The sequence below is a fragment of the Bos indicus x Bos taurus genome, chromosome X (assembly GCF_003369695.1).
Source record: "Bos indicus x Bos taurus breed Angus x Brahman F1 hybrid chromosome X, Bos_hybrid_MaternalHap_v2.0, whole genome shotgun sequence".
Taxonomy (NCBI): Eukaryota; Metazoa; Chordata; class Mammalia; order Artiodactyla; family Bovidae; genus Bos; species Bos indicus x Bos taurus.
In genome coordinates, this window is record NC_040105.1 from 122,700,937 (window position 1) to 122,726,141 (window position 25,205).

Genomic DNA, 25,205 nt, shown 5'->3' on the forward strand with positions numbered 1-25,205 from the left:
TTGCTTCTCCAGGGAATCTTCCTTACGCAGGGATTGAACCCAGGTCTCCTGCATTGTGGGCAGATCCTTTACCGTCTGAGCCACCAGGGAAGCAAGTCATTGACCCAATTTTTAATTGGGGTATTTGTTATTGAGTCATGATAGTTCCTTATATATTCTGGATATTAACTCCTCATCAGCTATATGATTGGCACATATTTTCTCCTATTCTGTAGGTTGCCTTTTCACTATTGATTATTTTCTGGATATTAACTCCTCGTCAGCTATATGATTGGCAAATATTTTCTCTTATTCTGTAGGTTGCCTTTTCACTATTGATTGTTTTCTTTGATCATGTATTCTCATTTTCTAATTTTGGTTTTTATCCTGTGCTTTTGGTGTCATATCCAAGAAATCATTGCCAAGTCTGATGTCCTGAAGCTTTTTCTCCATGTTCTTCTAGGAGTCTGGTAGGATCAAGTCTGACATTTAGATCTTTCATTCTTTTCTTGTTAATTTTTGTATATGATCTAAGGTGAGAATCCAACTCTATCAATACTTTTATAAGTAGATGCCCAGTTTTCCCAAAGCTGTTTGTTGAAGAAACTCTCATTCCCTATTGAATAGTCTTGGTACACTTGTAGAAAGTCATTTGACCTTATGTGCAAGAGTTTATTTCTAGCTTTCAATTCATTGTCTTAGGTATCTGCCTTTATGCCAGTCTTAATTACTGTTGCTTTCTAGTGTGTTTGGAGAAATTTGGGAATGCAAGACCTCCAAGTTCGTTTCTCCTTTTCAAGATCATTTTTGGAGATCTTTCCAAGATCTCATGGTCCCTTGAGATTTCATATGAATGTCAGAGTTTGTTTTTTTTTTTTTTTTTCTCCTATTTCTGAAACAAATGCCATTGGTATTTTGATAGGAAGTCCACTGAGTGTGTAGATCACTTTGGATGGTATACACATTTTAACAGTATTAAGTGTTTCAATCTGTGAACTTGAAATATGTTTCCATTTGCTTTGTATTCTTTGATTTCTTTTAGCAGTGCTTTTGTAACTGTCAGTGTACAACTCTTTAACTTCTTTAAGTTTGTTCCTAAGTGTTTTATCATTTTGGATGCTATTGTAAAGGATAGTGTTTTCTTGATTTCCTTTTTGGACTGGTCATTGTTAATGTATAGGCATGCATCTGATTTTTGAGTGTTGATTTTAGTTCCTGCAACTTTGCTGAATTAATTTGTTCTAACATTTTTGGTGGAATTTTTAGAGGCTTTTTTGCGTATAAAATCATGTCATCTGCAAATTAGGATAATGTTACTTCTTTCCCAATTTGTATACCTTTTTTGTTTCTTGTCTAACTGTTCTATCCAGAACTTCTAGTACAATGATTGATAATAGTTCTGGAGTGGACATCCTTGCTTTGTTTCTGATCTTAGAGATAAAGGTTTTAGTCTTTGCCTATTTAGTGTGATAGTAGCTTTAGACTTTCATTAGGTTGTGATCATTTACTTCTCTTCCTATTTTATTAAATATTTTTATCATGAAAGAGTGTTGAATTTTGCTAAATGTCTTTTTTGCATTAACTGAGATGATCATGCAACACATTGTTTATATGCTGCATTATATTGATTGATTTTCATATATATTCTTGGATCCCAATAATAAATTTCATTTGGTCATGGAGCATGATCATTTTAATGTTACTGATTTTTAATTTGTTAGTATTTTAATGTATCATTATTTGTTGAGAAAATTGGTACGTCATTTTCTTGCAGTGTCTTTTTCTGGTGATAATATCAGGATAATGCTGGGCTCAGAATAAGTTTGAAGGTGTTCCTACCTCTTTGATTCTTTAGAAGGATTAGGAAGGATTGTTATTTCTTCTTCAAATGCTGGGTAGCATTCTTCAGTGAAGTCATCTAATCCTGGGCTTATCTTTTGGGTGAGATTTTTGATTCCTACTTCAGTCTTCTCACTGGTTTTGGATCTGCTCAGATTTCTTTATTTCTCAGTGATCCAGCTTTGGTAGGTTGTATGTTTCTAGGTACTTATCAATTGGCATGTAGTTGTAGTAGTCTTGTATAATCGTAAAATTTTTATTTCTCTGGCATCAGTTGTGGTTTCCTCTTTTTTCAGATGTTTGAGTCTTTTTTTTTTTGATTGTAGCTAAGGGTTTGTCAATTATGTTAATCTTCCAATTGTGTTAATCTTCCAAAATTGTTTGTCAGTGTTGTGTTATTGTTAAAAGAATGTTTCTATATGAATATGAATTACAATATGAAAGTTAATGGAAATCAAATTCTTCAGAGCAAGGGAAGAAGATGTGTGAAACAGAATTGTTCAGGGCTGTGGTATGAGTTCATACAAAATGATACTGTCCTCTCTATTGTTTTATCAATTATTATCACCGCTGAATTATTTACTTAATACCCAGAATTTCAAGCTTAAGTTCTCCATATCCCCAGCAATAAGTAAACCATCTTACACCTTCTTATAGTAATGATGGGAGGAAGGCCACAGACTGGGAGAGTTACCCAAGTTTGACATAGACTGTATTTCTCCCACTCTTTTTTCTATTTTCCGCATCCCAGAAGGGAGGGCCTTGTGATGAACTGGAGTGGTTAGGATCTGAAGTTTCCAAACCATTAGTAGAAACTCAGCTTTTTGTTCACATAAGAACCAAAGGCAGCATAAATGATTCATATTATTAAATCTGTTGCTTCCAGGTTATGAAATAAAATTGCAAAGTAAATAAAGTCTCCCACTTTTCTCTCCTTTTCTCTCATTTCCTCTTTCTGTTTTTGCTGTCACCCCCACTGCCTTAGAAGGACCCCCATCTTCCACCTTTTCTCACTAGGCTACTTATCTTTGGCTGACCTCAGCCGGGTATAATCTCAGTTACATTAGTTGATGCTGTTGTGTGAAATGCTGCTTGATTGAGCCCTTTCTGGAGTATTTGTGTTATAAAGAGATGCCTATAAACTAAAAGTGTTCGAGTGATTGCTTGGCTGGGGAGTGTGGATACTCATGTTGAACAGGAGAGTGACTTGTTCTGTATCCTCAGTGCACTGGGTATTTTTTAAAGGGTTTCAAAGCTAGAGAGTGACTTGATCTTACTCTTAAAAAAGGCAACTTTGAAGATTAAGAAAAGTAGTTAGTGTGCCCAGTTGCTAAGTCGTGTCCGACTCTTTTGCAACACTAAGGACTGTAGCCATCCATGTTCCTCTATCCACGGAATTCTCCAGGCATGAATACTAGAGTGGGTTGCCATGTCCTCTTCCAGGGGATCTTCCTGACCCAGGGATCAAACCCATGTCTCTTACATTGGTAAGCTGATTCTTTACCATAGTGCCACCTGGAAAGCCCAAGCAAAGTAGAGGCATGAGCAAAAGTAGAATGAGGGAAACCTGTTAGGTGGTTACTGCTGTAGTATAAGCAAAATGTAAGGTTATATAGGGTGATAGTAGAAAAGACAATAACAATAAAAATAGAAATATTTGTTAACATTTGTATGTAACATAAATATGCCAGGCACTCCCTTCTACATTCTGTTAATTCATTAATCCTTACTTTACAACAGTCCTATGAAATAGGTACTTTTGTTATCCCCTCTTTACTGATGATGAAACTGAGGCATAGGGAGGTTAAGAAACTTGTCCATAACTTATAAGTGGGAAAGCTGGGATTTGAATTGAAGGAAGTCTGGATGTGGCGTCCATGCTCATAAGCACAACTTTGTCCCTCCTATTGCGTGATCAAGATAAATGGATCTATTCAGGATATTTATTGTAGATAAAATCTGGACTTACTGATGTATTCCATGGAGAGAGTGAGAAAAAGAGCAAAAAAGAATAAAGATAGCCTCCTTGATTTTGCCCTGAGCAACTACTTGTATTAGGTAGTGCTATTAAACAAAATGCTGGTGCTATTAAATAAGTTGGAAAGGACTGGGAGAAGAATAGGTTTGGGCCATGTTCATTTTGAGATTCTTATTAGATAGCCAGATGGAATTGTCAAGCCTGGAGCTCAGAGGAGATGTTTTAGGTGGAAATAGAAATTTGGGTGGAATCATGTAAAACATGATGAAGCACAAGTTGGAATCAAGATTGCCAGGAGAAATATCAATAACCTCAGATAGGCAGATGGCACCACCCTTACGGCAGAAAGCAAACAAGAACTAAAGAGCCCCTTGATAAAAGAAAGGAGAGTGAGAAAGTTGGCTTAAAACTCAACATTCAGAAAACTAAGATCATGACATCTGGTCCCATCACTTCATGGCAAATAGATGGGGAAACAGTGGAAACAGTGTCAGACTTTATGTTTCTGGGCTCCAAAATCACTGCAGATGGTGACTGCAGCCATGAAATTAAAAGACGCTTGCCCCTTGAAAGGAAAGTTATGACCAACCTAGATAGCATATTAAAAAGCAGAGACATTACTTTGCCAACAAAGGTCCATTTAGTCAAAGCTATGGTTTTTCCAGTAGTCATGTATGGATGTGAGAGTTGGACTATAAAGAAAGCTGAACACCAAAGAATTGATGCTTTTGAACTGTGGTGTTGGAGAAGACTCTTGAGAGTCCCTTGGACTGCAAGGAAATCCAACCAGTCCATCCTAAAGGAAATCAGTCCTGGGTGTTCATTGGAAGGACTGATGTTGAAGCTGAAACTCCAATATTTTGGCCACCTGATGCGAAGAACTGACTCATTTGAAAAGACCCTGATGCTGGGAAAGATTGAAGGCAGGAGGAGAAGGGGACGACAGAGGATGAAATGGTTGAATGGCATCACTGACTCAATGGACATGAGTTTGAGTAAACTCCAGGAGTTGGTGATGGACAAGGAAGCCTGGCATGCTGCAGTCCATGGGGTCACAAAGAGTGAGACACGACTGAGCAACTGAACTGAACTGATGTAAAACATAGAGAAGAGCAGCAGGCCTTGAGGAATTCCAGTGGAAAAGCATAGTCATTTGTAAGGGAAAGGGTATGGGTTTTGGCATTAGAAATATTGGAAGAGTTTCTTCAGTTTTACTGATGATTTCTTTTGTCATATCCAGTCTGCTGATAAGCCCATTGAAGGACATCTTTATCTCTCATGCCATGCTTGTCATTTCTCACTTTTCTATTTGCTTTTTTTTTTTTTAAGTTCCCATCTTGCTGGCCCAAATTCTTCATCTGCACATATATGTTATCTGTGTTTTCCAGTAAATACTTACTTTTTTGCTGGGGAGGGGTCAAGGCATGAGGGATCTCAGTACCTCAACCAGTGGTTGAACCCATGCCCCCTTGCACTGGGAATGCAGTCTTAACCACTGGACAACCAGAAACTCCCTCCAATAAATATATCAGTATTTTACTCATAGCTAATTTTCTATCCCTGTTTCTTAATTCTAAAATCTGATGATAGGTCATTTTTCTCTGGGTTTTGTGCATTTCATGTTTTTAATGGACAGTGCATGGAAAAGAATGCTAGAGATCGAGGCAGGTAACCTGTATTTCTGGTCTGCAGTGGTCATACCTCTTCTGTCAGCCAGTCCATCAGTGTTGGGGATTGAGTCAGTCTGGTCAGGAGTTGGCTGGCTTTGGAGTTTGCTGTAGATGTTGATGCTTTCAGTACCTCCGTGGACTCTAAATTCCTGCACGGCTGGGCTGCCACAGGGGTTTTCTCAGTGTTCCTGTTCCACTATCTGCTTTCAGCAGGTCCTGCATTCCTGAGACACAGTGGATGCCTCTCTGTGTGCCCTTTCTCCTCCCCCAATGGTAAATTAATCTTTCTTGTTATTCTTTGCAGGGTTCCTGATGGGATCCAAGTGGTTTCTTGATTCTCCTACTCTCTCATTATTAGGCAGCCTTTATGCACCTTTGCCTCAGGGTAGAACTTTCAGCACTCTTTCCTGATCTCCATCCCAATGTCCCTTGGCAGCTGAACTTTGCCTTTTATTAGTACCAGGTCCTCAATATGAGGGTGTTTCCTGTCTATCCCCAGCAGCAGTTGGCTTTGTTCTACCTCTCCACTAGCAGGAGTTACATGTCCCTGAGACCCTGCCAGGGAGGGTTTCTTGCCTTGCTCTTAGGCACAGATGGCTTTTGCACCCTATGAGGAAAGGGTCCACAGTTAGAGCATATTTTGCCTGTTTCTCCACAGCACTCAGTCAAACCTGTATGCCTGTACCTTTCTCGTGAGCACCCAGTGGATGCCCAGAGAGAAGAACTGATGTGTGCTTATGGTCTCCTCTTTTCTCTGAGGCTTGCAGAGATTTGAAACTGTCACATTGGCCCCTCCCAAGCCTTTTACAATTGGTTGAAAATCTAGTTATTTTCTTCCTGTGCACTTTTATGACAGCCATCTCTTCCTCCTGTGCTTTGTTAATTGTGAAAGAGTCAGTTTCTCCCGCCTCTCCTCAGAGGGACTTTTTGCCCTTTGAAATTCAGTTAACTTGGTTGCCCTGCAACCTCAACTCTTTGATGAACCCAAAAAACTTACAATTCTCTTGATTATCTGACTTTTTCTAATGTTTGTCATAATGGATGGTGAGGTTCTCTTGTTGACTTTGTACAAGTTAAGTGGAAACAACCCTAGAGTTGATTGTCTAACTGAACCATGTTGTTCCCTTTCTTTAAAAGTCCTTTCTCGGTCCCCCCTTGGCTTCAGGGTGAGGCCTCAACACCTGAACCTGACCTGTCAGACCTTTGGTGGTCTGGCCCCAGTCCATCTTACCAGCCTTAACTTGCACTCCAGGTGCAGAGACCTTTTCCTATCTGAGGTGATTGTCAGTGTTATAGAAGAAATTGTGGTTTATATTTATCAGTGCCTGGGAATCATCTTCCATTCTTTAGATGAGTGTTTCCTTCTTCTGAGATGCTTTAGGATTTTGTTTGTTTTTTTGCTTCTGTGTATTTAAGCATAGATTGTGCTTAAGCAACATAAGTATTTACGGATGTGAAGAAGGAAAGATCCAAGAGAATAAAATATTATTTACAAATTAGTTTCATTATTGATGCTGTTGTTCGTGGCTACTGATTAAAATTGGCAAAGAAAATAAAATCGTTTCTGAATAGATCTTGAAACCCTCATCTTTATCTGCCAAATTATGTAGCAATTGGAAGGCAGGTGTGTCATTTATTAGTTCCATGTTTTATAACCAGTGTGTCCAAACTGGTAAGCTAGATATTGACTCCCTAAAGTGGGTTGTCATCTTTCACTAGCAGCCTCCTCCCTTTATCTGGGAGTGCTGTTAAAAAAAGTGTTAATTTATCATTTTCTATGTGTGCCATGGCATGGAAAATGTTGGAATGGACTGGGCTGGATAATTTCTTACATCCTTCTAAAAAATTTTATGACTATTCATAAGTTCGAAGTAAAGTAGTTGCAGAATATTAGTAATAATTTAATAAACAACTATAAGTTGGTAACTTTGTGCCGGGTACTTTGCGAACCACTTTACTTGTATCCTCATTTCATACTCAAAACCAATCCTATGAGGTAGTTGTAATCATCAAAGACACTTAACCCAAGGTCATATAGTTAAGTGGCAGAGCTGGGATATAAAATCAAGTTGTAAAGATCTGTGTTTTAATCATTATGATTGATTTTGTACATTATTAAATTATGCACTAGAAATCATTCATGGTTTCTTCTCTCAGGTTTTTTTTCTACTTGAGCTTTGGGCACTAACTGATAGCAGATGAATTGTTGGAAAATGACCTAATGCCTCTCTAATTAAGTGAGATTTTCTGAGCACTAAAGAGAGAACTGTCACCCGACACTAATAGCTATTACCACATGGAAGGCAAAGCATTTAGAAATATTTATCTTGATGCAGAGTGGGAGTGCAGCTGCCCAGTGTTCTTGAAGTACTCAAATGAAAATGTATAGATTTTCTTGATTCAGTCATGAAATGATAATGGTCATTCTCTTATCAAACACCAATGCCAAACATATCAGAGAGCAAAAGAGTCTCTGGGTAATGAAATCACGTATCAGAGATTAAAGTTCAATACTCAGGTAATCTGAAAGCATCGTAAGTCCTTGTGACCTTAAAGAGGACTCTGAATGTTGAGTACTATTGTTTCGTCACCTTTCACGTGGTATAGGATGCTGAGACATTCTAAGCCTTAGATGGGGAGAGGTCTTTTGCTACTGTTTTGACTTTAGTTGGAGGTATAATTGCCGGGGACCAGCCCCGGCTGAACCAGGGTATTCGAAGGAGAGACGGCGTAGGCGAAGATCAGGAAACAATTGCTTAATTAAACGTTAATTAAGGATATAAAGAGTAATAGAATGAGGATAGCTCAGTGAGGAAATTCAGTGGAGAAAAGAGGCTGAAATAAGGATAGCTCAGTGAGGAAATTCAGTGGAGAAAAGAGGCTGAATAATTCAGCCAGAAGGTAAGAGAAAGAACGACATGGTGAGACCAAGTTTCGGTGAACAAGGCCCACACTTTATTTTCCAAAGTAGTTTTTATACCTTAAGTTATGCATAGAGGATAATGGGGGAAGGGGTAGAGTCATGCAGTAAGCCAGGCTTTCTTCCTGCAAACTTATCATATGCAAAAGTTTAGGTGATTTGCATCATCTTCTGGCCCGGAGGCCTTTTTCTCTAAAGGTGATTATTCTAAAGTCAGGCGCCAGCCTCCAAAAAGCATTAGATAAAGTTGCATTCCTACAGAGCAAAGGTGTGGTGGGCTATAACAAGAAAAAGAATTAATTCAAGGGTCCCAGGTTACAAACATTAAAGCTACTATTTAAACCAGTTATATTAATCAATACACTGCCAGGGACACAGCAGGTAAGGGATATGGAGACTTAGCAGCAAACATTGGCCCAACAAGTGAAAATCCCTTCACCAATACAATTTCTAATCAATCTTTTGACTGCTCAAAGGAATCTGTATTTAGACAGTTTAGAACATCTCATGCCTCTCACAGTTTGGAGGCTCTGAGCAATCACATGTGGCCGGAAAAACCTATTCAGGCAGGCTAGAGGACTTCCAAGGGAGTTTGTAGGTTGAAACACTGTCACACCCAGGAATTATTAACTGGAGCTATAAGCTAACTCTTTTTTCAGAGAGGTAGTGGGGGACAGCCCCCCGTAAAGTCAGAGGTGTAGGTGAAAGCACAAAGCAGAAAGTAGGCAGACTCTGGTTTTGGGGGTAGATTGCTCGAGAATTTCCAGGGAGACTCCTGAGGCTTGATCCTGCCTTTGCGTATGCCAAGCCTCCTTCCTCATGACCTTTGCCAGAGGCGGAGCTCGCTCCCCGCATATAATAAATGCTTTGTTTGGAATTAAGAACATTGATACTTATTTTTCTCTCTGTACTAGGTCGGTGATATAGTAGAAGTACAGGCAGATGAAACCTTTCCCTGTGATCTTATTCTTCTGTCATCCTGCACAGTTGATGGAACCTGTTATGTTACCACAGCCAGTCTTGATGGGGAATCGAATTGCAAGGTAAACATTCTCAGCTAAGGATGGGTAATCATGCAATATTCCGTCCCACTGCCCCTAATCTTTTACCTTATTTTTTCCTATTTGTGGAAATTTTGTATTTGAAGACAGTGTTTATATAACTGTCTTTGAAACTTCTAAGCAAATACTCAGCTTTGGGGGAAAGGGTGGTGTTGGGTGAGAAGTCCACACCCTAGGTAAAAGCCATCACATTTTTATAGCACTTTTTACATTTCATATTGACATTAACCCATTCCACATTGTATTTAGGCTTTTAAAATGAAAGTGCTCTTTAGGCTGAAACTACATAGCTATGAAAATAACTACATCTGAAGGTACTCTCACCTTCATCTAAGGTACTCTAAGTTTGATCTGTTTTTTTTTTTAAAGTGATGAATATCCTCTTTTTTAAAATGTTTATTCCTGGCATTTTGAAAATCTAAGCTATTGGCTTGATTACTTTTAAAAAATACCTTAGGGTATAGTTTGGCAAACTAGTTGCTTTATTGCAACTAGGAAGAATTAAAAATGTGTGAGAGTAAATTTGTTCAAACTGGAGGATAACTGACTTCCCTGGTACTTTCTGGCACAATCAGTTCTTGTCTATCATCCAGAGTTCCACAGGGCATGAAGATTTATCCTCTATGTGCTGCTGCCTTTAAGGAAGAGCACTCATGTGCTCACCTCCGTGTATCTTCTTGAGGGCTTTCCTCCACTTGTTTATGCTATCTGAACTCAAGGACCAGGATTCAGTGTGTGGTAAAGGAACTTAAATGCCTGTTAGATAACTAATTTTGTTACCGCTTCAGGGGCATGGTGATGAACTAGTCCCATTTCAACTATTCGAAAACAAAGTTATATTTAAGGGAATGTCAAGGTGAAAATTGAGGAATCTACCTCAAGATTTCCTAATAAGGGACAAAGTTGTGTAGAAGAAGAAAACTTAACTTTCAAGTGGTTTCATTTTCCACTTAAGTTAATCTGATCAAATTAGCTAAAAGTACATAGGTTTTCAACGTCAGGAGATAGTTTAAAATATAGCTCAGGCAATTCCATAATATTCTCCAAAGATCATGCAACAGCTTTCCTTCAGCGTAAGTAGTGTAGTCTTTGAGTCTGTGTCAGCCCTTCTTTGATGATTTATAAAAGGATTCATTGGAGCCTGCCCTGAGTTCTGGGTCAATCAAGTAAGTACATAATATACCCTAGTAGAATATTCTAACTGTCTGACTAAAGCAAGATACATCATGTCTCTGCTCCTCACATGAACTGTAGCTACTTGAAGCATTTTCAAGATCATTCATTTTGCTGTTTGTGTAATGGGAACTATTGATGATTTTTTTTCTTTCTGTTAGCAAAATGTTAGTATTCTTATGACCAAAAGAGTGATTCAATTCTTATTTGTATGTTAACTTCACCATATACTATGGTGAGCAAAATAATAGGTCTCAGTTCTATAAATAGGAGGGGAAAAAAAGTGTTTTAAATTTTTCATGGGGTTTTCAGTTAATTATATGCATGGTGCAAATGGAATTTTCTCTGCTGTCAGTATCAAGAAAAGCTTTTAGTTTTCTCATTATCTTTGAAATCCCTTCACAGCAGAGTTCACTTTTTAATTATTGTAATATATTTTAAGAATAATACCATAAAGTTTATCTAGTTGGAGATGTATTCGTATTATTCTGCCAAAGCCTCTTACTAAAAACATAGTGTTCCTGAAATCAGGTGGGTGTATGATTATAATTTTTTTCTTTTTGGGGGGGGCTGTTTTTGTTTTTTCTTCTGCTTTCATCTAGACACATTATGCGGTACGTGATACCATTGAACTGCGTACAGTCGAATCCATTGATAACCTCAGAGCAGCAATTGAATGTGAACAGCCTCAACCTGACCTCTACAAGTAAGAATTACCTGGTTTCATTTTACTGCTGTCTGATGGCTTTGCTTCTCTTTGCCATCAGTATTGAAATACCCACCACTTACCAGCCTCCTTTCATTTGTGTTTTTATGAGCTGTTCCTTCCTTCTGGCAGACAAATGAATCAAATCAGCCTTGTTCACTACCAGCCTAAGATAAATTATTGTGGGCTCAGGCATCTCACTTGTGGTTTTTCTTTTATTATTTTTATTTGTAGACATGGCCGTCCATCACATTTTAAGATTATATAATCCCATAAGCCTGAGCTGTCAAACTTGTGCACTAGACAGAGTTAATTAAAACAAAAATAAAACACTTTACGTGTCATCCAACAGTAAAGAGAGAAGGAAATGTGGGACCGTGCAATTAGTAGGCACTCTATCCTTTTTTATGAGGATCATGATGAACTAAGTATTGTATATAGGCTGTTTCTTGTCCAAATGAACGGCTAAGTTGAGGGAGCAGTGAAATGGTGTGATTTCCTCTGTTTTGCTACGCCTAGGCTTTCTGGAGTAGAGTTGCTGATTAACAGTCATTGTGGGTTGTCAAAAATTTGGTATTTGATTTTTTTTTTGTACTGTTTATTTATTTGGCTAAAGAGTCGGACATGACCGAGTGACTAGCGTAGCACAGCACAACACATTTGGCTGTGCCAAGTCTCAGTTGCGGCATGTGGGATCTAGTTCTCCAACCCAGGATTGAACCCAGGTCCCCTGCATTGGGAGCATAGAGTTTTAGTCACTGGATCACCAAGGAAGGCATTTGATTTTTAAGACTGCTGATTAGTTTGGTTGATTAGAGCATGGTATTAATGAGGGTAGAATAATGGGTTTATGGCCAAATGAGCCAATTAATTATATTCTCTTCTGCCATTACAGATGGCATCCATCTCCCATGGTACTCATCTTGTTAATGAATGCTGTTGATCGTAAAAGGGGACCAAATAGTGGGATGTGGCTTACAACAATGCCCAGTAGTGGAAAAAGAAAGTTCTCATACTTCTATAAGAATTATACCCTCCCTCCTTCGTATCATTCCTTATTTTTTCCCTTCTTCTGTATCCATCTTGATAGTAGGAACTTAGGATCACAGAGCAGAATAGCTGTTTGCTGCCTTCAGGAAGCATGGAATCACAGAAAGGGGAGTGACTGATTTTGTGAGTTAGAGAGTAATATAGATCCTTACATATTTATAGGGTAACTCCTAAATTTTTCAGTTACCTTAAATATGAAGGAGATTTTTAGTGAGGGAAGGTTATTCCTAATGTCTCTAATAGATTGAGTACCCTTGGTATGTGACTTCAGAATACCTTCTATTGGATTGGCCAAAAAGTTCATTGGGAGTTTTTCTGCAACATCGTACAGAAAAACCCAAACAAATTTTTTGGCCAGCCTAATACCTCCACCACCCTAGTAATCATCACCTACATTGTAATTGCCTGATTATGTTATTTGGTGCAAGGAACACATTTTTCTTGCTTATTAGGAGGCATAGTATGGTGCAGTTAATACATGTTGAATGAATGCAGATGTTCATATTTTGTATATTTCATAATAATTCAGTTTTTCTGAAAAAAAATCATAATGTACATAGTAAAATACTCATAACATTCTTACTAAGGATTTATAACTTTTTACCATATTTTTCAGAAATGTAGATTACCATGTGCATAGCCATATGTCTGATCACTTGATCAGATCAAGCTCAGTATTCAGATCAGCTGCAAGACACAGCTTGGAAATTTCCAAGATGGTAATCAATCAAGTGTTCCCTAATGGCTGTTTCTCAAAGGATGATCTCAGGCCAACAGCATCCACATCACCAGAAACTTGTGGGAAATGCAGATTCAAATTCTTACCTAAACCAAAAGCCTGGGGATGGGGCCTAGAAATCTATGGTTTAAGAAGCCCTTCAGTAATTCTGATGCATGCTCAAGTGAAAGAATTACTGAACTTATGGTTTTGAAAGATGGTTTAGCACCAGAACCCTTTCTTCACATAAATGTAAAATAGAAGCCAATTATTTATATGAAGTATAGATGAGAGGGGTATTGTGTGCATGCGTGGTGCCAAGTAGATCTTGAAAATCAACTTAGAATCTTTGTTTACATTCTTATAATCTGTAATATTTTAAAAATGAGATGAAAATGTTATATACCATATTGGTTCAACTTAGCTTTTTCTTTTAAAATTCAGACAATAGGCTTTTGTAGTTTATTGTCTTATCTTTTTTTGCATTATTTGTATTTTGATTCATTCCCATATTTGGGGTAAATAGATTTTATCTAGATATAGAAGACATATGTGCTATTATATTCTTTTTGCAGGTTTGTTGGCCGAATCAATATCTATAGTAATAGTATTGAAGCTGTTGCCAGGTTAGTTTATAATTCCTTTAATCTGTCCTTTTAGGGGAGGGATGTTTCTCTTTTAAGCCCATTAAAATAGCTAAATACTTTCTTTTATAGAAAGGGATGGGGGAAAAGTGAATAAATCTGGAGTAACTAGCCACTGATGTCCTGGGAGAGGGTGGTGTTGGAAGTGATGATGAGGGTTTCTAAAATTGTAGAACTCCAGACTTCTTTGACCATTATTCCCAAATATGTTTTATGTACTCTGTTGATTGTCCTTGGTTGTGAAGTGCCTGACCATATTGGAAGTATATCTGGAAAGCAGTGTTTTAAGGGAGAATAATTTAGGGACTAGATGGTAGACAAAATGCTGGAAGAATTAGCTGGACTTATGTAAAATGAAAGGCTTAATAGTTGATAATGAAACAATTCATATAAAAAGGGATGTTTTTTCCCCTCTTCGATCACCCAGTCAGTTATTTTAACTTTTCCACTTGGCCTTTATAGCCAGTGCTCAGAAGGAAGTTAAACACCAGGAGCTCAGTGATCCCCCCTCAAAGGCGGGTTTGCGCTCTATAAATACAGCACCATGTCTCCTTCCTTTACTTTTGCTTTTCCAGTCTTTTACAGTCACTTTTTCTTTCTGTTTCTTGCTGTCTGCTGTTATCTTGGCTTTTCATGACTCATAGTCCTTTTACCTCTGTGCATGTCTTTACCTTTTTGTGTTGCTGGCATCTCCTGTACTGTGTGCTTCTATCTGCTATACCCTAAGTAACTTCAGAGGGGAGGATTTTTCAACTCATCTTGTGTTAGTAAGCATATAAGTAGACAGATGCATCCTGAATCTTTTGAAAATAGATGTGTGCAAGAGCAAACTATGTCCCCAAAGTTGATGGTGCTATTAGTTGGACTCTTTGAATAAGTTGTGTTCATTTTTTGTTTAGGTCTTTGGGACCTGAAAATCTCTTGTTGAAAGGAGCTACACTAAAAAATACCAAGAAGATATATGGTGAACGTTTTTTTAAGATATACTTACTAGAAATAGGCCTTTTAATACCTAAATGTTCATAAATAGTGCAGTAAAAAAATTGAACATGGCATTTAATTCCATTTAGTCTAAGTCTCTTTTTAGGTGTTGGGAATTTATAAGATGGTAAACTAACTTGAAATATGACAAACTATGTTGATTAAAATTATATTATAAAAATATACTGTAAATGATTATTAACTGGTAAATAGAAGAGAGTTTAGAATTACTATTTTTATAGATTGAAAAAGTTGGTAGATCCAGCTGGGTGGGGAGTTGGGTTGACAGTCTCATTTGTAACCTCATTTTCATCGTATTGTTATTCCTTAGGAGTTGCTGTTTACACTGGAATGGAAACCAAAATGGCATTGAACTACCAAGGGAAATCTCAGAAACGTTCTGCTGTTGAAAAGTTAGTGTGCCTCACAATTTCTTTACTTGTTATTGAACTGAAATTGTTACTTCTCAATATTTCCAAGTATCAACAGTATGAAAAAACAACATAAATTGTGATAGCATTACCATTTTAAGCACTTCTTTTGTTCCAGAAACTGTGCTCATTGTTTTGTATGGCTGATTTGGTTTAATCCTTTAAGCAACTTGGAGTAATTCCTGTTAGTCTGAACACTTTACAGATAGAGAAATAGTCTTAGAGATGATAAGTGATTTACCTAAGCTCACTTAGCTATTCACGGGCAGAGTTTAGGTAAAATTTATTCTCTTTTGCTGACAGTTAATGGTTTGGGGTCCTCTAGTTGCTATATGGCACAACACAGATAATGGTCTCCTTGCAAATAATTGTGTGGTACTTGACACACCTTCAAAGCCATTTGCACAACCTTACTCTCCTGTTGCCATGGACATGCAGCATATCAGCAACACCTTCTTCATAGCTCTACTTTTGCATTAAAAGAATCCACACTAAGCTTGACTATTTCACATTTGCTTCTCTACCCTCTATTCCAAACCTTTAGGATTCAGGTTTGGAAACAATCTACTCCTTTTATAAGGGTTGAGTAGGTAATGGTGTGTGTGTTCTGTCACTTTATAGGATCCTTACTAAAGGTGTGTTGAGCTAATCAGCCATTTCCCTTTGGATTATGGTTAGGACTGGCTTTTCCATTTTACCAGTCAAGAGTAATGCTTTAGCAGTGATGACCGAGGTTCACCCATACAGGCCTGCACTATGGTTACACGTTGTACATAGGAGAAGCTTTAGAAAACTGAACAATTTAGTCTATACCTAGTTGATATCTTCAGTATTTCAATGGTTTTTAAATTCATAATATCTTATTTTTCAGATCCATTAATGCTTTCCTGATTGTGTATTTATTTATCTTACTGACCAAAGCTGCAATATGCACTACTCTAAAGTATGTTTGGCAAAGTACCCCACATAATGATGAACCTTGGTATAACCAAAAGACCCAGAAAGAACGGGAAACTTGGAAGGTAATTTGTTTTATGCTGAAAATTGTAACCCTAGTACATTGTGACAGGGGCACCCTTAATTGAAATACTGCTTAGATAATGATACCTTGGTATTAGGGATTTCTCTTGGTTGTATGGTAGCCCCAAGCCATTAACTTTAAGACATTCTAGTATTTTTTTCTTAACCCTAGGCGTATATCCTTGTTTTTAACTCTTAGGTTAAGAGTTTTAGGCAACTGGGCCAAAAGGTCTGGCATGTTAATATGTTATGAGCTTGTGATATATCATGATAGAAACATAATGGATGCCTACATGAAAACTTTGATCCTACATTCATATCTGAGGGTGGGAGAAACAGAGACCTTAAGGAAGTTTAAGAAGTATTAAGTCAAGGTACATTCACTAAACAAAAGTGACAAAATTCAGGATGTTTTACATGTTTTCACATGCTATGATGATAATGTTGACCAATGATATAGTGTCATTGGGAAGTTTCTTTTTTATAGCAAGAGCAGTGCTTTCAGCATTGAAATTAAAAGATAGAAAGTGTATATTACACTTGCTTGATGGAACTGTGTATTTAATTATCATGAACTATTCCCTTTTTTTTTAGGTTTTAAAAATGTTCACTGACTTCCTGTCATTTATGGTTCTGTTCAACTTTATCATTCCTGTCTCCATGTATGTCACAGTAGAAATGCAAAAATTCTTGGGCTCCTTCTTCATTTCATGGGATAACGACTTCTATGATGAAGAAATTAATGAAGGAGCCCTGGTAAACACATCAGACCTTAATGAAGAACTTGGTCAGGTAAGAAGTCATTTTTACTTAAGGTAACATAGTGAAAATTGCTTTTATTGTAGTCTGGATCACCAGTGTTTGTGACCATTTCACATTTGGAAATGTAACTCAATAAAAATTTCTTTATGCAGGCATGTAATGAAGGCAAGTGATGTTATCTTAACTATAGTGTCAGTTTTTGCTGGCATTTTTGAGAAAGACCCGATTTATGTATTAAATTTGAATGTTACAGAAATTCTCTTTAAAGCTCAACCTGTTGGTGGTGTTGATTATGGGTTATTGCTTTGAAACAGGAAACAAGTAGTCTTCATCACCATCTATAATCATTTAGGGATAGAATGTGGGATAGTGTAAATAAAGCTATTTTATAAATACATTTTGTTCCATAAACCAAATTGACCAGAGTTGTCCTATGGACATTTTCTTGGACATTTCTGATCAGATGGAATATAGACCTAGAAAGCAGAGTTGTTTATTCTGTGCAAGAATTTAAATGAAGGGAAGATGTGAGGGCATGTACTCCACTAAATGCTTTTTGCTTCATGTACCAGTATAGTTCAAGCTTTGAACTTCTTGCTAACCCAGGTTGTTTTCAAATGCTAGGCTGAAGCCTAGCTGTAATTCTTCAAGTGGTGACTTCTTGGGTTCTTTTCTGACTAGTTTTTGCGTTTATCTGAATTTACTATGTCACGTAATGATTTTCACAAGCCGAGGGGAGTGTTTTGGCTTGCATTTTCTTCTCTTTATATTTAGAATGTCAAGGCTGTGGAAATGTCATTTCTGGGACTAGGAGATGCAGAATCAGTTAATGGAACTGTGTGGCTGAAACAGGGCCTCACAGTTGTTTTAAATGGTGCTGATTTGCACGTATACCTCAAAACTCTGCTCCTGAGTTCAGTCTCCCACTACCCCCACTCTGTATTTCTGTTCTTTACACAACCTTTGCCTAAACTAGAGTATCCTCTTGACAACTAGTCACAAGGCTGAAAGGATTCTCCAGATACCGTTGTGTTGAGATCTGACTCTAGGACTCCAGGATCCCAGAGGGTGGCATCTGCCTCCCACAGAGACACTGAGTCACAGAGGATAGAATAAGCCATGAACAGGCAAATGCCTTTCCCTTATATATTGTTCCCAGAAGTTTCTTTTATAGGTCACTTCAGTGACCACAGCTGAGCTTAGCCTTTGTAAACCAGAACTTTTCATCCAGGGACTGAGCCTGGTAGAACTGCTCTAGTCCCAGCAAAAGGCATCACTCTGCAACTCTTTTGCATGGGAAAAAAAAATGAGTTATAAGCCACCTCTGGTGAACTTTTCCCTGACAGCTGATCTGCCTCTTCTAGATTCAGTGCCTGACTGCATGGATTAACCTACCCAAGGGTGAACATGGCTAGTCCCCAGCTGCTGCAAATAGAACAGCCATCTTTCCACATGTGGCACCTAATTCTCATGAGAGATAGGCAGGATATCCAGGCCAGACCTCCACCTCATCAGATTCCATCTTATCTACAAGGATGTGGTTTTGTTCCTATCATCTAGACTTATTCATACTTCAGAAAGTAAAATAGAGCTTTGGATAATGATCTATTAATAATAAATATGATCAGTGAAAACAAACCAGTTTTCATTTTAGCCACCACTTCTTTCCCCCACTAAAACCTGCTTTTTTGGTTATGATCATCATTTAACCAACTAAGGTAATAACCAGACCACCACTTATATTTGTACAGTATAAAAACAACTTACCATCATACCAACTTACATCAGCTTGTATGTGTAGAAACAACCTAAATGAAAATGCAAGGAAGTCTTCAAATGATTTCGTTTTGCATTTAGTGGACCAGTACACACAAAATCAAGTGTAACCGGTTTCCTCCTTGATGAGTCATGGTTTAAAATCTATAGGACTTTTATTTTACTTAAGAGCAGTGTCAATTTCCATCAGTACCATTGCAAACACTTGCTTAACCTCTTTCAAAGTGACCCACATTGGTATTAAAAGAAAATAGGAAGATATGTTTAGAACACTGTTTGTCTTTGACTTGAAAAGCAAAAAGAAGTAGACTGCTCAGTTCAATTGGAATAGAATGGGGTCTTTTATGATTAGACATCTGTCCTTTAGACAACCAAATGGTTTTAACCTTTAAAAAATTGTGGGGATAGCCTGTGCTTTCATATCCCCTCTCAGTCTCTCAGCTATGCCCAGCAGTATGCCAGAGTATATACTCTGATTCCAGTAATTCAGTCTAGTGGTTGTGCACTAAAGTTCTGTGTTATCTAAGATATGTTCTTGGTACTGGGAGCTACTGTTACAAAGTAAACAAGAAAACCTCGAGTTGTTCACCATATAGTTGAAGAAATTCACTTATTGTACCCTAACTGTAGCAATGTGATGATAATCAGAAAAATTATAGGAACTATGAAATGATGGAAAGAGTCCAGTACTGTGATTTTGATCAGGTCAGCAGCAATGACAGTCAACATCTATGTAACAACTTAGAGCTTGCAAGCATATTTAGTAATCTTTACAGCTTTGTGCAGCAGCTTTGATTATTTAAGGCTAATGTTTAATGTTCAGAGAGATGGGAGTTTTTCCAAGGTCACAAAGTTACTGGGTGGTGGAACCATGACTCCAGTAGAAGGTCTTCACTAAGTTTAAACCATAAAAAATATTTTGGCCTGTAAACTAGATGATTTCATGTGTTCAGCCTTTATCTTAGGGCTCTCTCTATTCTTAAACAGCTATCTCACTTTAGGCTTTCTGTCCATAAATTGATGACTTTGAGCTTGCTTGCTGATAGAGTAGGTCTGCAACCGGCTCAAACCTACCACTAAAGAGGAAGAGGCTGATGAGAATCAGAGGCAGGCAGTAGCCTCTCACTCGTCAGCCCTGTCTCTCCTATGAGGATACTCTTTAATAATAGCCAATCTTCTCCTCCTCTTGTCCTTAGTATAGTGCATATATTAGATCATTGGTTCTCAGAGCATGAGCTCAGGAACAGCAGCATCAGCATCACCTGGGAACTGATTAGAAGTGCACATTATCTTGTCCCACCCCAAGAGCTACTGAGTCAGGAACTCTGGGGATAGAGCCCAGTGATCTGAGTTACCAAGCACCCTCCAACTGAGTGTGCTGCAGACTACAGTTTGATAATCCCTCTATCATGGTATACTTTGTTGGCCTATACCCTTGAGATTCATTGTAGACAGATCCATACTGTACAAACTGTTATATATAGGCAAACAATTGCACTTTATGTTTTTAAAGTTAAAGTTATTACCTTTGTAATCTATAAAAGATTTCAAAATGGGTTAATGCTCACTCAGCTGTAGGAGCTGCACCAACCCAGGAGAACCTTTTGGAAGAAAATGAAGGTTAATAATTTTGATCACACAAAAAGCCCCAAAGAATTTCACTTTAACTAGAAAAATCTAGATGATACAGGAATAATAGCACTTGGATTAATTTAAAGGGAGAATTCAAACTTGGCTGGCTAACAGAAAAAAGAGAAGATTGGAATGCTATATTTGTGCCAGTGCTGCTACCGTGAAAAGCTTTGAAAAATAATTAGAAAGCAGCTACTGCCGCAGTTCATCTCTTTCTCCCTTACATAATAAAAACCTTAATCTTGTACTTATGCTTGTTCCTGTCAGCCCGTAATTTTAACTATTTAAGCATAAATTGCCAAAAAGGAGGATAAAATTGTGGGTTTCCAAAAGCCAGATGTTATAAATAGAAGAGATAAAAACTGAGATAAAATGGAAATGCTCAAAAAGGCTTATTTTACATGGAAAATTTATTTCATAGCCTATTTTTTCCATTATTTATGAATGTATGCTTATACTTTAACCTATCATTATAAACTCTGCTCCTTTTTTTTTTTTTAATTTGGAGACTTTTTTGAGGAGTATCTTAAAATATACATAGTATTGGGGAAGAAATTTCATTTATGTTTTTGATCATTTATTGACTTATTGTGTCTCCTAATTAAGTAACTGTTATTATTATTTCCCCTGTCTGTCTATATTCTGTAACTGTTACATACATATAAGACACAATGCATTTCACTTCAATCCAGTATATTTATAGAAAATTTTACTTTTCAAGGAAAACTTTTGTTACATCCCATTTGCTTGCGTGCATGCTCAGTTGCTAAGTCGTGTCCCACTCTTTGCGACTCCATGGACTATATATAGCCCACCAGGCTCCTCTGTCTTTGGGATTTCCCAGACAAGAATACTGGAGTGGGTTGCCATTTCCTTCTCCAGGGCCAAATTAATTTAGTTCCTATCAAATATATTTTCTGTGTGTGTCAGAGAGATAGAGAAATAAGTGGTCCATAAAATGTTTCCTGCTTGGAAAATTGACTTTTGTTATGTTAACTTCTTTATTGACTTTTGTTATGTTAACTTCTTTATATCAAAACATGTAGGTGTTAAATTGAAGGAGTCTTAGTTTGGACAAAATAGCCACAGTTTTCCTTCCTACTAATCTCCTGTATTTGAGTAGGTCTACCAAAGAGTCAGGCACGACTTAGTGAATGAACAACAAGAACCTTAGACATGTGATACTATTTCAGAATCTTAAAAGATACATATTCATTTCTCATTCATTTGATAATACTGCTTCTGTCATTGTCTGACATTTGACAAGTCTTTGGAAAAGGTGATTTCTGTGCATATGAAAATAGCCATGCTAACTAAAAGTTAATCACATTGAAGAAAGTAAGAATGCATATGTTTGTATTCTTGTTTTTAGGTGGATTATGTATTTACTGATAAGACTGGAACACTTACTGAAAACACCATGGAATTCATTGAATGCTGCATAGATGGGCATAAGTATAAAGGTGTAGCTCAGGAGACTGATGGACTCTCTCAAACTGATGGACCCTTACCATATTTGGACAGAGCTGATAAGGTGGCATTATTTGCGTTACCATTTTGCCTTGAGAAATCAATTTAGATAGTCCTATGTTAACAGAAATGAAGGATTTGGGCACGTGACATAGACTTTTGAATAGCCATTTGTTTGCTGTTGCAACTTCACCTTTCTTATTTTATGGACACTTCTGGAATTTGTAAACAAGTAGAATTTATAAAAAGAGAACATTGTGAGAAATGGCATTTGGGTAAATCTTTCACTGTGTGATCGTATTTGGTGCTTTGTCTTTAAAAATATGAGCTACTCCAAGAATGATGTCTACTGAAATCATTCAAGCCCCAGGAGTGTCTAGGCATTAAATGAACCAGAGTCTCCATGCACCTGAGCTATTGCCAGATTATGAATTAGAACTGAATGCATTCTTTTAGGCCATGGAGATGTCACTGCTTTGGGATTAGGTGGCACTGCAGTAAGAATGAGTTGATAGAGCCCCTAAGGTATGTTAGCTGGGGACCAGGCATGTTGGCAGGGATTAGGAGAATATATAGCTCATTTGAGTATTAGGAATTCATAAATATCTGCTATTCAATTTGCTGGTGGTTATAACATGCTCTCACATTAATAACTTTTCTCTGTTCATTGACTACTTACCAAGTGATCACAGTAAAAATAATATAGTCATTTTTCTGTCACTGTTCAACAGAATCGAGAAGAGCTCTTTCTGCGTGCCTTGTGTTTATGTCACACTGTAGAAGTTAAACCAAATGATACTGTTGATGGAGTTACAGAGTCATCTGAATTAACCTATATGTCATCTTCACCAGATGAAATAGCTTTGGTCAAAGGAGCTAAAAAGTAAGCATATATGTTATGCTGGATGAATAATTTCAGGATAATAATAATGTTCTCCCTGTAGTTAACAATATGGTATTGTCACTTCAAAGTTTGTTAAAAGAGTAGATCTCATATGTTAAATGTTCTTATTACCCCAAACAACAAAAAAGCAAAAAGATACAAAGAAACTGAGAAATTTCAGAATATCTCTTCCCTTGATTGTGATGATGATGTCACAGACATACGCATGTTTCCAAAGTCATCCAGTTGCACATATTAAATATTTGCAGTTCTCCATTAGTTATACCTCAGTAAGTAATGCTATTTTAAAACCCCAAAATAAGTTGTAGAAAAATACATTAGCATTTTCAAAGAGTAAAAAAAAAATCAAACATTTCTTTTATTTCTCCAAAGAAAGTGAAATCACAGGAGGACAGGTATTATTTTGTTTTTTCTCTTATTTGTTTCAATAACCTTGTCTTATAGGTATCCTTATTCTTTAATAAGAAGCCAAGCTACTTTATCGGAAAGTTGGAAAAAATTCCCAAACCTAACCAATTAAGACCAAAAAGAAAATAGCAATGCATAGTTGTAACTTTTATCACTATTTGTGCATTCCAGCCAGAAGTCCAAATGTTCACATTATATTTTGGAAATCTTCTAACAATGGTCACTTTTCATATAACACATGTTATTTCTGAAGTACTCCCAGCAATTTTGATATCATTTGGTTATTGAAAGTCCTGCTTTATCCGTGAGGCCCAAGATGATTAAGTGGATAAAAGGTCACCCCATGTGTTAGCTACAGAATTGAAATTACAAATTGCCTCTTTTTTTGGTTATGATTTGTGACTGGGCATTGACTTGGTCTGTGTTATATCTCAGCAAGTAAAAGGAAGTACAGCTATAGATTGGGGTTTTATGAAAAAGAAGAAAACAATAAACAAGTATGAATAATCCCAGTGCAAAGGGAAATTCATCATTCTTTAAAAATACACAGCGGTCTTTTTTATTTTGTTTCACAGGTATGGATTCACATTTGTAGGTGTTCAGAATGGCTATATGAGAGTAGAGAACCAAAGAAAAGAAATAGAAGAGTAAGTAGTGCCGTATGTTTGGTGATTCTTACTTCTTAACTCCACAGTCAGCTTTAGATGGATTTAGGAAGGGCAGGAAAGGGAAGTGATTGCATCTATAAATATAAGACTCTGCTCTCCCAGGTAAGAGTTTTATATAAATGTAGCTGGAGTAGAAGACATTTTTCGTAGAGTGGCAGAAATTAGCGTTTGAGGTGTAAATGATTTCAGTTTTGTTCACACATCGATCCAGTAGCCTGAATGAGCATCTGTCTGGACTTTTCTGAATTTTAGATGCCATTTCAGGTCTCCAGCACATGCTGCAAGAAAAATCAGTGAACATGTATGAAACCTTCTGCTGTCTAGAACCTGACGAATCATTCTGGGATTACACGCCCTGCCAGTCATAATAGCTTTGGTGTCAGAAACTTTCTCTTGTTCTAGATACTTGAGTGTGAGCCCCAGGGCAAGTACTCTGATGCAGTAGTAAGCTCCACATTTCCTTTTTTTCTCTTTTTGCTACAGAGATCCCAACAAACAAATCTACCTTGCCTTAATAACAGGTTTTAATTAGGCCCTCTGATTAATTTTATATCCTTTATAAGAACTTGAAATATAATTATCTGACTTTCATTCGGACTCCTAGCATCTCCTGAGACCCATCTCAGAAACCTGTAACGCATGTAAATTTGCTAGGGAATATGCCTCTTTGGAAAGGAATGTTCAAGAGCCAGAGGAAGACTCTTTGGCCTGACTGCCAGGAAGGAGCCGAATTATTGTCAAAGTCCAGATTCTAGCTGGTTCACAACAGTACCCCCATCTGGCCAATAGCAAATGAGACATTATGCTACAAGTAGATGTCTTACACACATATCCTATATCCCCAAACCAGTGACCTGCTCACTCCCATCAAAGACAAGCTTGGTAGTAAATACTTTTAAATCAGATAGTTGTATATAAGTTATTTATTTTCAAGAAACTATTTCCGCACATTTTCTCAAATAACTCTTATTTTTCTTCTTCATCTACTGCATAGCTTAGCCAGTGCAACACAGAGCTGATCATGTCATTCCACTGTTTATACCCTTCAATGGATTACTATTGCCCTTAGGATGAAATCCCAAGTATCTGCAATGGCCCACAGTGTTGTCAGGTCCTAACCCCTGCCTACCTCTCTTGCTGCACCCCTATCAACTAGATCTCAGCCTTATGTGGACTACTGTCAGTCCCGCCATGGGCCATGTGCTCTCATGTTGCTCTGCCTTTGCACATGCTCTTCTCTATACTCAGAGTGCCATGATATCCTTTCTCCATCATGTCACTGCTGCAAGACACAGCTCAGGCAAAACCTCCTCCAGGAGGCCTTCCTCTGTGCTCCTACATCTCCTCTGTGTGTTCCTTTACTTCAGTATTTGGAAGACTAGGAGGTAGTCACTTCATTAACCTCTGCCTCCCTT

General features: G+C 37.5%; 1 protein-coding gene across 6 annotated transcripts in view; it reads left to right on the forward strand.

Moving 5' to 3' along the window:
• The window catches only part of ATP11C (ATPase phospholipid transporting 11C), a 170,275-nt gene that overhangs the window by 90,438 nt on the left and 54,632 nt on the right, over nucleotides 1-25,205 (forward strand). For all 6 annotated transcript variants that reach the window (XM_027533066.1, XM_027533065.1, XM_027533063.1 and 3 more), the window contains 10 exons: nucleotides 9,301-9,429; nucleotides 11,223-11,326; nucleotides 13,670-13,720; nucleotides 14,638-14,702; nucleotides 15,051-15,132; nucleotides 16,022-16,172; nucleotides 16,765-16,962; nucleotides 21,713-21,874; nucleotides 22,542-22,693; nucleotides 23,698-23,769. In XM_027533066.1, the coding sequence (XP_027388867.1) occupies nucleotides 9,301-9,429; nucleotides 11,223-11,326; nucleotides 13,670-13,720; nucleotides 14,638-14,702; nucleotides 15,051-15,132; nucleotides 16,022-16,172; nucleotides 16,765-16,962; nucleotides 21,713-21,874; nucleotides 22,542-22,693; nucleotides 23,698-23,769 (1,166 nt within the window). The remainder of the gene's footprint in view (nucleotides 1-9,300; nucleotides 9,430-11,222; nucleotides 11,327-13,669; nucleotides 13,721-14,637; nucleotides 14,703-15,050; nucleotides 15,133-16,021; nucleotides 16,173-16,764; nucleotides 16,963-21,712; nucleotides 21,875-22,541; nucleotides 22,694-23,697; nucleotides 23,770-25,205) is intronic.